We start from the raw sequence: 12,861 nt of genomic DNA on the forward strand, positions 1-12,861 counted from the left end.
CTCAGTTAATCTCACCTTGCTTTGATTTATCATCGTTGTATGCTATCTCGTGTTCTATATAACCTTCTATTAAAGTCGTGAACCTTGTGTCGACCTGACTTAATCTACTTACACTCCCCACTGGACAGACAGGTAAGCCTTTTTCATATTTTAAGAATTTACATTTAGTGGATTGCAAGTAAAGTTTGTATAGGCACGTGTTTTATATGCATAAGCAGTAGTGCATATCAATAATATTGTTTTTTTTGTTATGCGTAAATTACCATGAATATATAAACCGATATACATATATGTTGATAAACAAGGGTTGTCGAGTCGTGAAAGTTGATCATTTCTAATGAACGTATATATAGCTGTAGCATAGGCCAATAGGCGGTCTGTATGCGCAAACATTCGCTAATTGTATTATTATGATCGATCGTGGTGCCTGTATTATGTTGCCTTTTATGATGAACATTATAAGTAAACATGTGTAATTATATTACATATTAAATAATAACTTAACAGCGACATGTTTAACAGTGCAGTTTTCACTTTACACCTGTCAATTATATTACTGGACAAAAATATGCATATATTACCAATAAAACACCACATCCTTGTGCTAATATCAGTGTGTGTGTGTGTGGCAGTTCATTCCCGGCATTTACGTCGTATTACTCATTGCTTATAGTGTTCGTGGAACCAACACATCGTGAAAACCGTTTTTTTTATTTATATAAAATCTTCGTTAAAGCCATTGACATACGAAACATTAACATGACTCTATTAAACAGTTTATATTTGTTACATGTGAACATTTCCTTTCAGAGCTGACAATAGCCTCTTGACATACCACGCTGTGCGTTTCTCATTTAGAAAGTGTTAATAAAAATAATGGAATTTTGTGGCAAGGTGACATAAAGAAATACAATGTTTTTAATGAAGACAGTACCACGTTGCAAGTAACCAATCCCCTAATCGACTGTTCGCCGGCTAATACAGTCAGTTTGTTAAAGGAAACACAATTAATGCTTTGCTACATTGCCTGGGTTTTGGTCTTTCGTCATTAAGTATGTTGTTTATATTAAAGTGTACACTAAAAGATGGGGGTTGCAGCAAAGCTTTTTTATATTCACTATCGCGGATTACGTACAAGTAATGGGGTGTACATTTTGCGATGTATCCTTTGGGAAAAGGTGCGTCCTGCATCTTGCACTACTCATGTTGTCAAATTTAAAAGATCGCTGAATCTTCAGACAACCAGGAAGAATTGATAAAATGCTCGCCACACATAATAACATACTATTCTAAACAACCAGCAATGCCGAGCTACAAACTTCACTACTTTGACATCCGGGGCCGCGGGGAGCTGAGTCGTTACCTCTTTCTGGCGGCAGGTAGGGACTTTGAGGACAACCGGATACCGCGAGATGAGTGGCCAAATGTCAAACCAAGTAGGTATCATGAACCGCTCGCAAAATATATTCAATAAGATATTTTCTCCGTCTATTCTTACATGGATGAAATATTTAACGAAATAAATGCGTTTTATAACAAATGAAGCATGTACAAGCTTGAAACAGTATCAAAAATTAAAAAAAATGTGCACTGTGTACTTTCATGATTCATCGTGAATATTTTTTTCAATATGTGATAGAAATTTAAAAAAACAATCGCTCGAATTATGTAACCATGTGCTTCTACTGATCGCTAAAGAATTAACATGTAATTGTTGCTACAAATCATTGTGTTTGGTTATCTAAACCAGTGTGATAAGTGATCCAAACCATTGTGTTGGATGATCTGAATTATTGATGACCCAAACTATTGTGATTAATTATCTAACAAATCGGCGATCCAAACCATTATGATTGATATTCTAAGTAATTGGTGATCCAAACCATTGGGTTTGGTGATCTAAATAATTGGTGATCCAAACCATTGTGATTGGTCATCTAAATAATGTTTGATCAAAACCATTATGATATGTTATCTAAATAATTGATGATCCAAACCTTTGCAATGGGTGATCTAAATAATTGGTGATCCCAAACCTTTGCATGTGGTGATCTAAGTAATTGGTGACCCAAACCATGGTGATTTGTGATCTAAACAATTTGTGATCCAAACCATTGCAATTGGTGGTCTAAATAATAAGTGATCAAAACCATTGTGATAGGTAATCTAAATAATTGGTGATCTAAACCATTGTGATTGCTGATCTAAATAATTGATGACCCAAAGTATTGTGATTGTTTATCTAAATAATCGTTGATCCAAACCATAATGATCGATGATCTTAATAATTGAAGATCCAAACCTTTGCAATTGGTGATCTAAGTAATTGGAGACTCAAACCATTGTGATAGGTGATCTAAATAATTGATATTCCAAACTTTTGCAATTGGTGATCTAAATAATTGGTGAACCAAATAATTGTGATTGGCGATCTAATTAATTGATTGATTGGTATATACTGGTATATTCCGATGAGCTTTAAGTCCCTTTGTGAAGTCACAACTTCTTTATTGTAAAGCTAAAAACGTTCTTATGCCCTGTGAGGTCAGCTTAGGTCCAGATCAGACGGCGCATCCTCGCAATCTTGTCAGGGGCAACCCGTCAGTTATAAAGTAAATCAAGGTTACACAGTCTCATTAGCGAATTGCGTACCTTTTAACCAGACTGCAAGAATTCCCGTTTAGATTATGATGAAACTATTGAGACACACATTCGCTTATGGTGTAAAAACTGTACACGTGTACATTCCTTATATGTATGAACACGACTCAATTGTTAGTCTATCACAACAGTCGATAAATGTTATTATGGTCAATGTGTATAAAATACGACTGCACAACTGGATTAATTTAAATGTGCAGACTACGATTTTATTTACAATAGCGCAAAGTGATGTTTACTTTTAAGGCTGCACTCGATAAAATTATCTTAGTTATTCCACGTTAATCCGGGATGTCAACACAAGAATATAGCTTTATAATGCTTCATGCAACAACAGTGCACAATTTATTTCAAATATAGTTGGATACGTGCAATCGCTTATTTTCAAGAATGTATAGATAAGGACAATCGCGTATTTCAAACGATGTTTATATAAGGGCAATCGCTTATTATATACTATGATAGCGTAATGTGATTTTGTATATACGACATATCAAACATAGCCGTACTACTTTGGTATTTCATATAATCAGTCAACCTACTGAATAAACGGGATGAGGTTACGAATAGAATTAAGCACCTACTAGCCCTATGATAAAGATGTTCTATATTTGTTACATTATATTGCAAACCAGAGCCTCGCGGGTCATTAAGCCGTTGAGATAATAACAATTATCAAGATGTCTTTCAAATTGTGTTTGATTGCCGTTTTATTTTAATGTGTGGACATGAAATCCTATTACCGTTGTATAATAATAAGAGGATGATGATGATATTGATGATGATGATGATGATGATGATGATGATGATGATGATGATGATGATGATGATGATGATGATGATGATGACGATGATGGTTATGATGATAATGATGGTGGTGGTGGTGGTGGTGGTGATGATGATGATGATGATGATGATGATGATGATGATGATGATGATGATGATGATGATGATGATGATGATGATGATGATGATGATGATGGTGATGGTGATAATGATGATGATGATGATGATGATGATGATGATGATGATGATGATGATGATGATGATGATGATGAGGATGATGATGTCGATGATGTCGATGATGACGACGACGACGACGAAGCCGCCGCCGCCGATGATGTTGCTGTTATTGTTGTTGTTGATGATGATGATGATGATTATGATGATCATGCCTTACCATATGACTTTTAGTTGATGAAGATTATGGTGATGATAATGACACTGGTGTTTATGGTGTTAACATGTTCTAATGATGTTCGTATTGATAATGATGATGACGATGAGTAGGAAAGGCCCCCCCTCAAAACAAAAAATCACTTTTTTTAAATAAAGACGGATAAATTGTGATGTTGACGACGACTACGTCAACGATATCAAAGACTGATGTTGATGATGAACCTTTAAGCAGCTTCTTTCCTCTTTCAGCGTTAGTGTACGGGCAGGTTCCGGTACTTGAGGTGGACGGGAAACAGCTGGCGCAGAGCAACGCCATTGCACGATTCCTAGCTAGAGAGTTTGGTATAGTTGCCTTAAACAATCGTTTTTTCGATTTGATATACAATTACAACTCTGTATGTGCAGAAAGGAATGGATATAATTCGAGCATTAAGTTGTCTGAGTTTCTGGATATTGGAATTATAAGTAACCAACCTTTTCTTTTGAAATTTAAGAGTTATAGAGTTACATAACATTAAGAGGACGTGGCCTTCAACCACCATGGGAGTAGTTATCTTTATACATTTCGTCATAGCGAAAAGCCAGTAGAATTTAAATTTAAATTACTGTATGTGGGTAAAGAGTTTCCTGCACAGGCTAATCAGGGACGACACATTCTGCATAGACTTGATTTTTAGCTAGAAAAGACTTTCTTAAATCAAAAATTCCTAAACAGTGGAAAGCGTCGTCACTTTAAGCACAAGCATTAAACACAGACTTTGCAGAATTTGGCTTTGTTAATCGTGAACAGAGGACATATTATTTTAGGAAAACTCTAGGTGCCCAACGGAAATCTTTTGGGCAAGCGATAAATGGGTCCCCTCGTATTTCCCCGTCATTCCCGTATCACTTTACCGAAATCATTTGATGTGTCATTTAGATCTCGCTGGTAAGAACAGCTGGGAGCAGGCGCTGTGTGACCAGACCCTGGAACTTATTAACGACCTTATTCAGGAAGTCGTCAAGTTCTTCTTCGAAAAGGACGAGGAGAGAAAGGTATGTGTCACATGTGCGTAGTGTGGTGTTACTGTATTTATACGTACCTGTCATATCGGATGAAATACCGTTTGTAAATACCAGGAAACAATGCTCTATTATAGACAGAATGCATACAAAAAAATTCCTATTTTATGTATTTAACTTTGATGGCAGTTAATGAGTAATGCAAGTTCCGAGGTTGAATATTAGTTTTAGTTTTTAGTTTTAGTTTTTTCAACAAACGAATATTTTGTTCTACTATTTCTGTTACACAAATCTATTAACAATAGTTTGTTTAGTACATGTCAATATCTAATGAATTTTAACATTTCAGAAAGAGGTGGGGAAACATTTAGCTGAAGTAGTATATCCCAAATTCTTGGGATACTTCGAAAAACAACTCGATAATAACGGCGGAAAATATTTAGTAGGAAGCGGGGTAGGTGAAAGATATAATTTATATGGGTCGTTCGCTGTGAAAAGGGGTTCAATTCATGTGCGTAAAGTGTCGTCGCAGATAAGCCCGTGCAACCCGCACATGCTAATCATTGGCGACACGCTCTACTTATATTTTTCTTTTCGTTTAAAGATATTCTCTTCTTGGGACGACACTGTATGCACTTGCATTAAACGCCATCTTCACAGAGCACGGCCCAATAACTTGAAGTGTCACTAGTTTGGATAAGAAAAATGCTGAAGTGTAGTAGAATGTTGAAATGTTCTTGGAATCTCGTATTATTTTGAAATGTCACAAAACATCTCACATATCCATCACACAAGTTGTAAAATAATGGACGACGTATAAACAATAATTTGTGTTGTCATAATTTCGGTGGTCCGTATATTTAAATAGTCGCAGTTAATATTATTTAGTTACACCATTGAAATTTAATTATATTTTTGTATGTTTATTGCGCTTGTCTCTTGAGAATAACTAAGATCAAACAACATGGAATGTATTTAATTAACAAACTGTCAATACATGCGACAGTGAAAACATAGAAACCACATTAAAGCCGAACACTTTATATCCAGTTAATTATCCGTAGTCGAGATTAGCTTACATTTGAAGCCACAAACCTTGAAATGAAAAACCTGGCATAGTAAATTTAAGTATAAATAAGAAACAAATTTTATCTTTGCCAATTAGAACAAATCTGGTGGTTACAAGATAGAAATCCGTTTTTTTGCACTTTAAAACTTAAAAATAATCGCGTTTGTCGGAATGTACGTATACGTCTAGACATCCTACTTTCGGTTTTAAAAGAGGTGCCGTTTGAAAAATAATAAATTACTTGCTAATAAGGCTATATATTTAATTTTATATATGTCCATTAGAATATATCTGGTGGTAACAAGATAGAAAACCGTCTATTTTTGCGCTTGAAAATTTTAAAATAATCGTTTGTCGAAATGGACGTATAACTATGGAAATCCTACTTTCAGTTTTAAAATTAAAAAGAAATAATAAATTATTTGCTAACTGGGCTAAAGATTTAATGTCAATTTTGCACGCTTTCAAATTATAGCTATTTGTATTGATTAACATGTATTTTCTTTCAAGATGTGTGGCTTATCACCTTTAAGTGAATGGACCAAATTGAAAAAATGTTACAGATTTGCACATTTTAATTGTAGTTATGATAATTGCGAGAAAACAGTAATACTGAACATTTGCCATGCTCTAAATTACCCAGTATATGCATCTTTTGACGATTTGAAATGCTTACAATTATAAATTGTTACAAACGATTGAATAATTTAGACCGTTTTTTTGTTAACGTTAAATTTTGTGACATGACAAAGACTGCGTATATAAGGTATAAAATACGCATCATGTTTCATTGGCTTTCTTTATTTTGTGTTAATTAAATTTTATCATTAGTTTGTACTGGATATATTTAATGCAAATGTTTACATTTAATACTTCTTTGCATTCAAATACAAACTTCAAAGAATCCCAAAATCTGTTAAAATGTCCATTTAACAGCAATGCGAGAGTAATCTGTGTATTACAGTGACCGAGGCACCGAATGCGACATAGACACTTAACTTACGCGATAGTTTTATTCTCCAGTATTAAACAGTTTCCGATTTAACAGTCAAATCTGTGTTCGGGAAACAACATTAATACATATCATAATAAACGGAGCGTTATTATAATTTCAGTTAACCGTAGCAGATTTGGCAGTCTATGCTGTTTTAGACACAGCCATGCAAAATTCGGAAACCTTCTTGGAGAAGCACGAGAATTTGCGGGCTCATCGAGACATGGTAGGCGCCATTCCGAAGATACAGGAATATGTCAGCAATAGAAAAAAGACTGACATCTAGACTTTCATTGCCATACTAACTGAACAAAATAGAAATTGTAAATGTATGGTATAGAATAATATGGTATGTACACTTGTTGGTATGTTTTATGTATTTTTGTATAAATTATAATATGAAATAAAAATTGAAGCAAGCTGCCTGTGAATTGCATTAAAATGTTACCGAGATAAAAGTAATAACAATGAATAATTATGAACACGTAAGCTAAAGAAAGTGGAAAAGACATCGGAATGAAATTGATTTTGTTAGACCTATACGACGTTAAAGCACCGCTTGGGATTTACATAACACTGATCTATATGTATGAGCAATATAAAATACCGTTACGATAATTATAGGAGTTTCGGTACGGAAACCGCAATTAATGTTTTATATCATCATGAGCACGTGCAGGAATATAAACGAATATAAAAATCCGAATATAGAAAACATTTTAAGCGCATGAATTTATGCTTTTATTACATTTTCATAGAATCATGTTTATTTTGCAAGACAATATCTTCATATTACCCGTATGCATGTCAAAAGTTTAGGAAATGAAAATGAGTATGGGCAAAACCGGGCCTCATGCATATGCAGTGTCCGCATAAACTAATCTTAGGCGAACATTCTCAAAGACCGAATTTATGTTTAGAAAAGACTTCCTTTAAACGAACAAGTCCAAATAAACGGAAAGTGTCTCGACTAATTATACTATTCGGGCCACAATGCTAATCTGGGACCACACTTTGCGCACGTGCATAAGGTCCGGTATTTCCAGTACGCGAATTTATTCTTTTTTAATCCATTTACGCCTAGCGTCTAGCAAAAAGGCCTTGGCAAACAGCGTAGACCCAGATGAGACGCCGCATGATGCGGCGTTTCCTCAGGGTCTGCGCTGTTTGCTTAAAGGAATTTCTGTAAGAAATATTCTAAATATAGAAATAAATATACTAGACATCCTTTATTTTAGAAATAAATAGATCTTATTTAGAAGGATGGGAGAGTCCACTAGGCATAAATGGGTTCATACGTTGCGTCTGTATCGTGCCGTACCTTTTCAAAGCCATTATTTCACAAACTTACTAATTTATGTCAAATAGCCGTACATTTGTTTTAATGTGTTAGAATCGTTTGTATTACACACTATCAATGCGGATATTGGATTATAATTTTTTTATTACAAGTTGATACGTTTACCTCAATAAATAAAAAAGTAAACTATACTATTAAGTAAAAGGGTACTTCATATGTACGTTACAACAAAAAAATATCATTAATTGTTTTAATCACTTAGACATGCAATTGATTTGCAAACAAGACAAAGCTAAGTTTTATCTGCTACGGCACAGGTTGGGAAAATGCCAATACATGATCAATGTGTGTTTCAATATGCCATATTTTTATACATAAATGTCTCCAATTGCATTAAACAGGCTTTACACTTAGCAAACTTCGTGGTTTAGTCGATTAAGCGCTATCTTTCTTAGTCAATACCAAACGCATCTCGATGTTCTTTCAACTTTGTATAACTATTGTTAATGAGGAAATCATTGTTTTTTATTTTTATTTTATTTCCGGAGTTCCATGGCTTTCAAACATGAAGTTAAAATTACAAGCTGTTCAGAATATCCAAGGTTAAACCTTTTTACTTACCTTGCTGAATAGGCTAAAAAGGCTGTGGAATAGGCTACATAGGATGTATGTTGAAACATATGCACTACAATTTTGTAATAGGCTAAAACGCATTTAAATAGGCTCAATAGGTTGTATGTTTGAACCTATGTACTAAACGTGATAAATAGGCTGAAAAGGCTGTTAAATTGGCTAAATGGGATTAATGTTTCAACCTATGTACTACGAGAGATAAATAAGCTGAAATGGCTGTGAAGCAGGCCAAATGGGATGCATGTTTGAATCTATTTACTGAACTTACTAAATATGCTTAAAATCGATTAATATATAGGCTACGTAAGTTGTTTGAGTGAACCCATGTAGAAAACTTGCTAAATAGTCTTAAAAGCATGAAAAGGCCGTTAAATATACTTAATAAGATGCATGCATTAACCATTGTACTTAACTTACTAAATAGGCTAAACGGTTTGAAAAAGCTCTTAAATAGGCTAAAAAGGCAAAATAGGATGTATGTTTAAAGCGGGTATATACGATTTTGTCAAATATTTATGAATTTATAAAAAATGTGTAAAAAACTCATTATATATATATTTCAATATAAACTTAAATAAAAGTTAAGAAGAACATGTGTCGAAAAATGCTAAATAAGCCAGATATTTAATTCTGAAATCGAAAAAGGCTGTACAGCCGAATTCGCCAGCATGTATATCATGCATGTACGATGTGAATCTAAATTTAGTTTAACGGTTCATTTGAAATTCCTGCAGCGATATCGATTCATACGACACATGAACACTTACTAAAAAGACGAATGCAACGGTTGTTGTAGGAAAATAATTACGAATTATCTTCGTCACAATCGGCTCGGGGCGCTAATTTGTATTTGCTGTATTTTATGAAATTCGTCTTAAATGTATCATTTTTCTTGCATATTGTGTGTTATTATAACATATTTGTATCAATATTTTACAATTCAGCACATATAAAAATCGTATATACCCGCTTTAAAGCTATGTACTAAACTTGCTAAATAGGATACTTAGGCTAAGAAGGCTGTGTAATAAGCTAAATAGGCTCAATAGGATGTATGTTTTAACATATGTACTAAACTTGCTAAATAGGCTTAATAGGCTGAAAAGGCTGTTTAGTAGGCTAAATAGGATGAAAGTTTTAACCTATGTACTTAACTTGCTAAATAGGCTAATTAGGCTGTTAAATATGCTAAATAGGCTTAATACGATGAACGTGTTTACGTATGTACTAAACTTTCAAAATAGGCTAAATAGGCTCTCAAATAGGATAAATAGGATGCATGTTTGATCTTATGTACTAAACTTGCTAAATAGACTGTTAAAAAGGCTAAATAAGATGTATGTGTCTCCGTATGTACTGAACGTACTATAAAGGCTGTTAAATAGGCTAAATAGGATGTATGTGTCTCCATATGTACTGAACTTGCTGCATAGGCTGTTAAATATGCTAAATAAGATGTATGTTTGGACCTATGTACTAAACGTAATAATTATACTGAAAAAGCTTTAAACTAGGCTAAATAGGCTAAATGGGATGTATGTTTGAATCTTTTTACTGAACTTGCTTAATATGCTTAAAATTGATAAACATATAAGCTGCTTAGGTTGTATGAGCCTATATACCTATATACTAAACTTGCTAAATAATATAAAAAGCTTGAAATGCTCCTTACATAAATTATGCCTGATAGGATGCATGCTTTAACCTTTGTACTTAGCGTGCTAAATAGGCTAAAACGCTTAAAAAGACTCTTAAATAGGCTATAAAGGCAACATAGGATGAATGTTTGAAGCTATTTACTAAACTTGCTGAATAGGATTAATAGGCTGAGAAGACTGTTAAATAGGCTACCTAGGCTCAATAGGATGTATGTTTTAACCTATGTACTAGACTTTCTAAATAGGCTATTAAATAGGCTCAATACGATGTATATGTCTACGTTTGAACTTAACTAGCTAAATAGGCTAAATAGGTTGTTAAATAGGCTAAATATGATATATGTGTCTACGTATGTACTAAACTTGCTCAATAGGTTACATAGGCTGTTATGTATAATTTAACCTTTGTACTAAACTTGCTAAATATGCTTTAACGGTTAGATAAGATGTATGTGTCTACGTATGTACCTTACTTGCTAAAGAGGCGAAATAGGCTGATAAATAGGCTAAATATGCCAAGAATAGGATTACTGTGTCTACGTATGTACTAAACTTGCTAAATAAGCTAAATACGCTATTAAATATGCTAAATAGGCTAAATAGGATGCAAGTGTGTACGTATACACTTGACTTGCTAAATAGGCATAATAGGGCTCAATAGACTGTTAAAAAGGCTACATAGGATGTATTTGTCTACGTATGTACAAAACTTTCTAAATAGGCTTAATAGGCTATTAAATAGGCTGAATGTGCTAAATAGGATGAATGAGTCTACTTATGTACTAAACTTGCAAAATAGGCTTATACATATGCTAAATAGGCTAAATAGGATGTATGTGTCTACGTTTGTATCAACTTGCTAAATGAGATATTAAATAGGCTAAATAGGCTAAATAGGATGTATGTGTCTACGTATGTACTAAACTTGCTAAAGAGGCGAAATAGGCTGTTAAATAGGCTAAATAGACTAAATAGAATGTATGTGTCTACGTATGTACTAAACTTGCTAAATAGGCTGTTAAATAAACTAAATAGGCTATATGTTTTAAACTTTGTACTAAACTTGCTAAATAGGCTAAATAGGCTGTTAAATAGGCTAAATAGACTAAATAGAATGTATGTTTCTACGTATGTACTAAACTTGCTAAATAGGCTGTTAAATAGGCTAAATAGTATTTATTTGTCTACGTATTTAATAAACTTGCTAAATATGCTAAATAGGCTGTTAAATAGGCTAAATAGGATGTACGTGTCTACTTATGTACTAATTTTTCTAAATAGGCTAAACAGGCTAAATAGGGTATATGTTTTAACAGATGTGCGAAACTTGCTTAATAAGCTAAATAGGCTTACATCACACAAGTTTTAACAATTAAAAAAGATTCATGTAACGAATTACATTTTAAAACATTTAGCCGGATTCAAACCAGTATCAAGTGGAATATAACGTTACTGCAGAAAGCGCTCCACTAAGTGGGCGTTTGTACGACAAATATCCATTAATAATTAATATACGTGATCCGTGTATTGGAACAAAATTTAACGATTTCACAGCAGAATTATATCAAATTAAAGTCGTTTCGCGTTTGTAACGATTTAAAATAAATTATCAATTTTAAATTATAATTCATCACCAAATCTGTATTTACACTATACGTCATTTGAACCCACGTCGCATAGGTGAGAAGTGAGTGTACTATCCAGTGGGCTAAACGAACTGCTATTGAAACTACTAATATATGTAAAAGATAATGCCCGATTTTCTATCAACCTGGCCTCTAAAGCACAACTTTCATTTATTTGTTTCTCCACCAAATGAAGGCGACCTCGCACTTATAGCACCGACAATCCATCACACCCTTACCATCTTCTTCCATCTCCATAAATGCTTTCAGCGTCCTTGGCATCAGGATGCGTACTCGGTCGGGCGTCCGGTATACCCGTACACTTTTCAGGATCTCTGTCCGGAACGCCTTCTAATCTGCGGACCGTTCGTCGCTGTCTTTCATGAGATCATATATCGAGTAATGGAGGCTGCTGCGCTCCTGGTCAACCGTAGTGAGGAAATTCCGGAGCGACTTCTCTACTGGTCCCAGGTCGCGGTCGTTCGTTGACTGTTTGTAGTATTCCTATATTGTGACAAGAGAAAATATCAGAGATTTCCTCAAATCAATGTTCATCTTGAAAAAATGAATACAGGGAGAACCATCAAATCTTATTAAATATTTGTCTTATAAAGAATGATCATGACATCTAACATTTATTGTGCTTTTTCGATTAATTAATTTGTATTCGATAGCTTAAATCTTTCTAAAAGGAATAAGCAATTACCTGAACAAAATTGCCCATACAGATTTAAATGATT

The 12,861-nt window shown here is 33.9% G+C and overlaps 1 protein-coding gene across 1 annotated transcript; it reads left to right on the forward strand.

The window, feature by feature from the left end:
• LOC127844144 (probable glutathione S-transferase 7) lies at positions 1-7,324 on the forward strand. The gene is made up of 6 exons (XM_052374158.1): positions 1-132; positions 1,302-1,436; positions 4,090-4,182; positions 4,760-4,875; positions 5,192-5,296; positions 7,027-7,324. Exons 2-6 carry the CDS (start codon positions 1,304-1,306, stop codon positions 7,189-7,191), a joined length of 612 nt encoding a protein of 203 aa, XP_052230118.1. The 5' UTR covers positions 1-132; positions 1,302-1,303; the 3' UTR covers positions 7,192-7,324.
• The last annotated feature ends 5,537 nt before the right edge of the window (positions 7,325-12,861 follow it).

The sequence above is a fragment of the Dreissena polymorpha genome, chromosome 9 (genome assembly GCF_020536995.1).
Source record: "Dreissena polymorpha isolate Duluth1 chromosome 9, UMN_Dpol_1.0, whole genome shotgun sequence".
Classification (NCBI taxonomy): Eukaryota; Metazoa; Mollusca; class Bivalvia; order Myida; family Dreissenidae; genus Dreissena; species Dreissena polymorpha.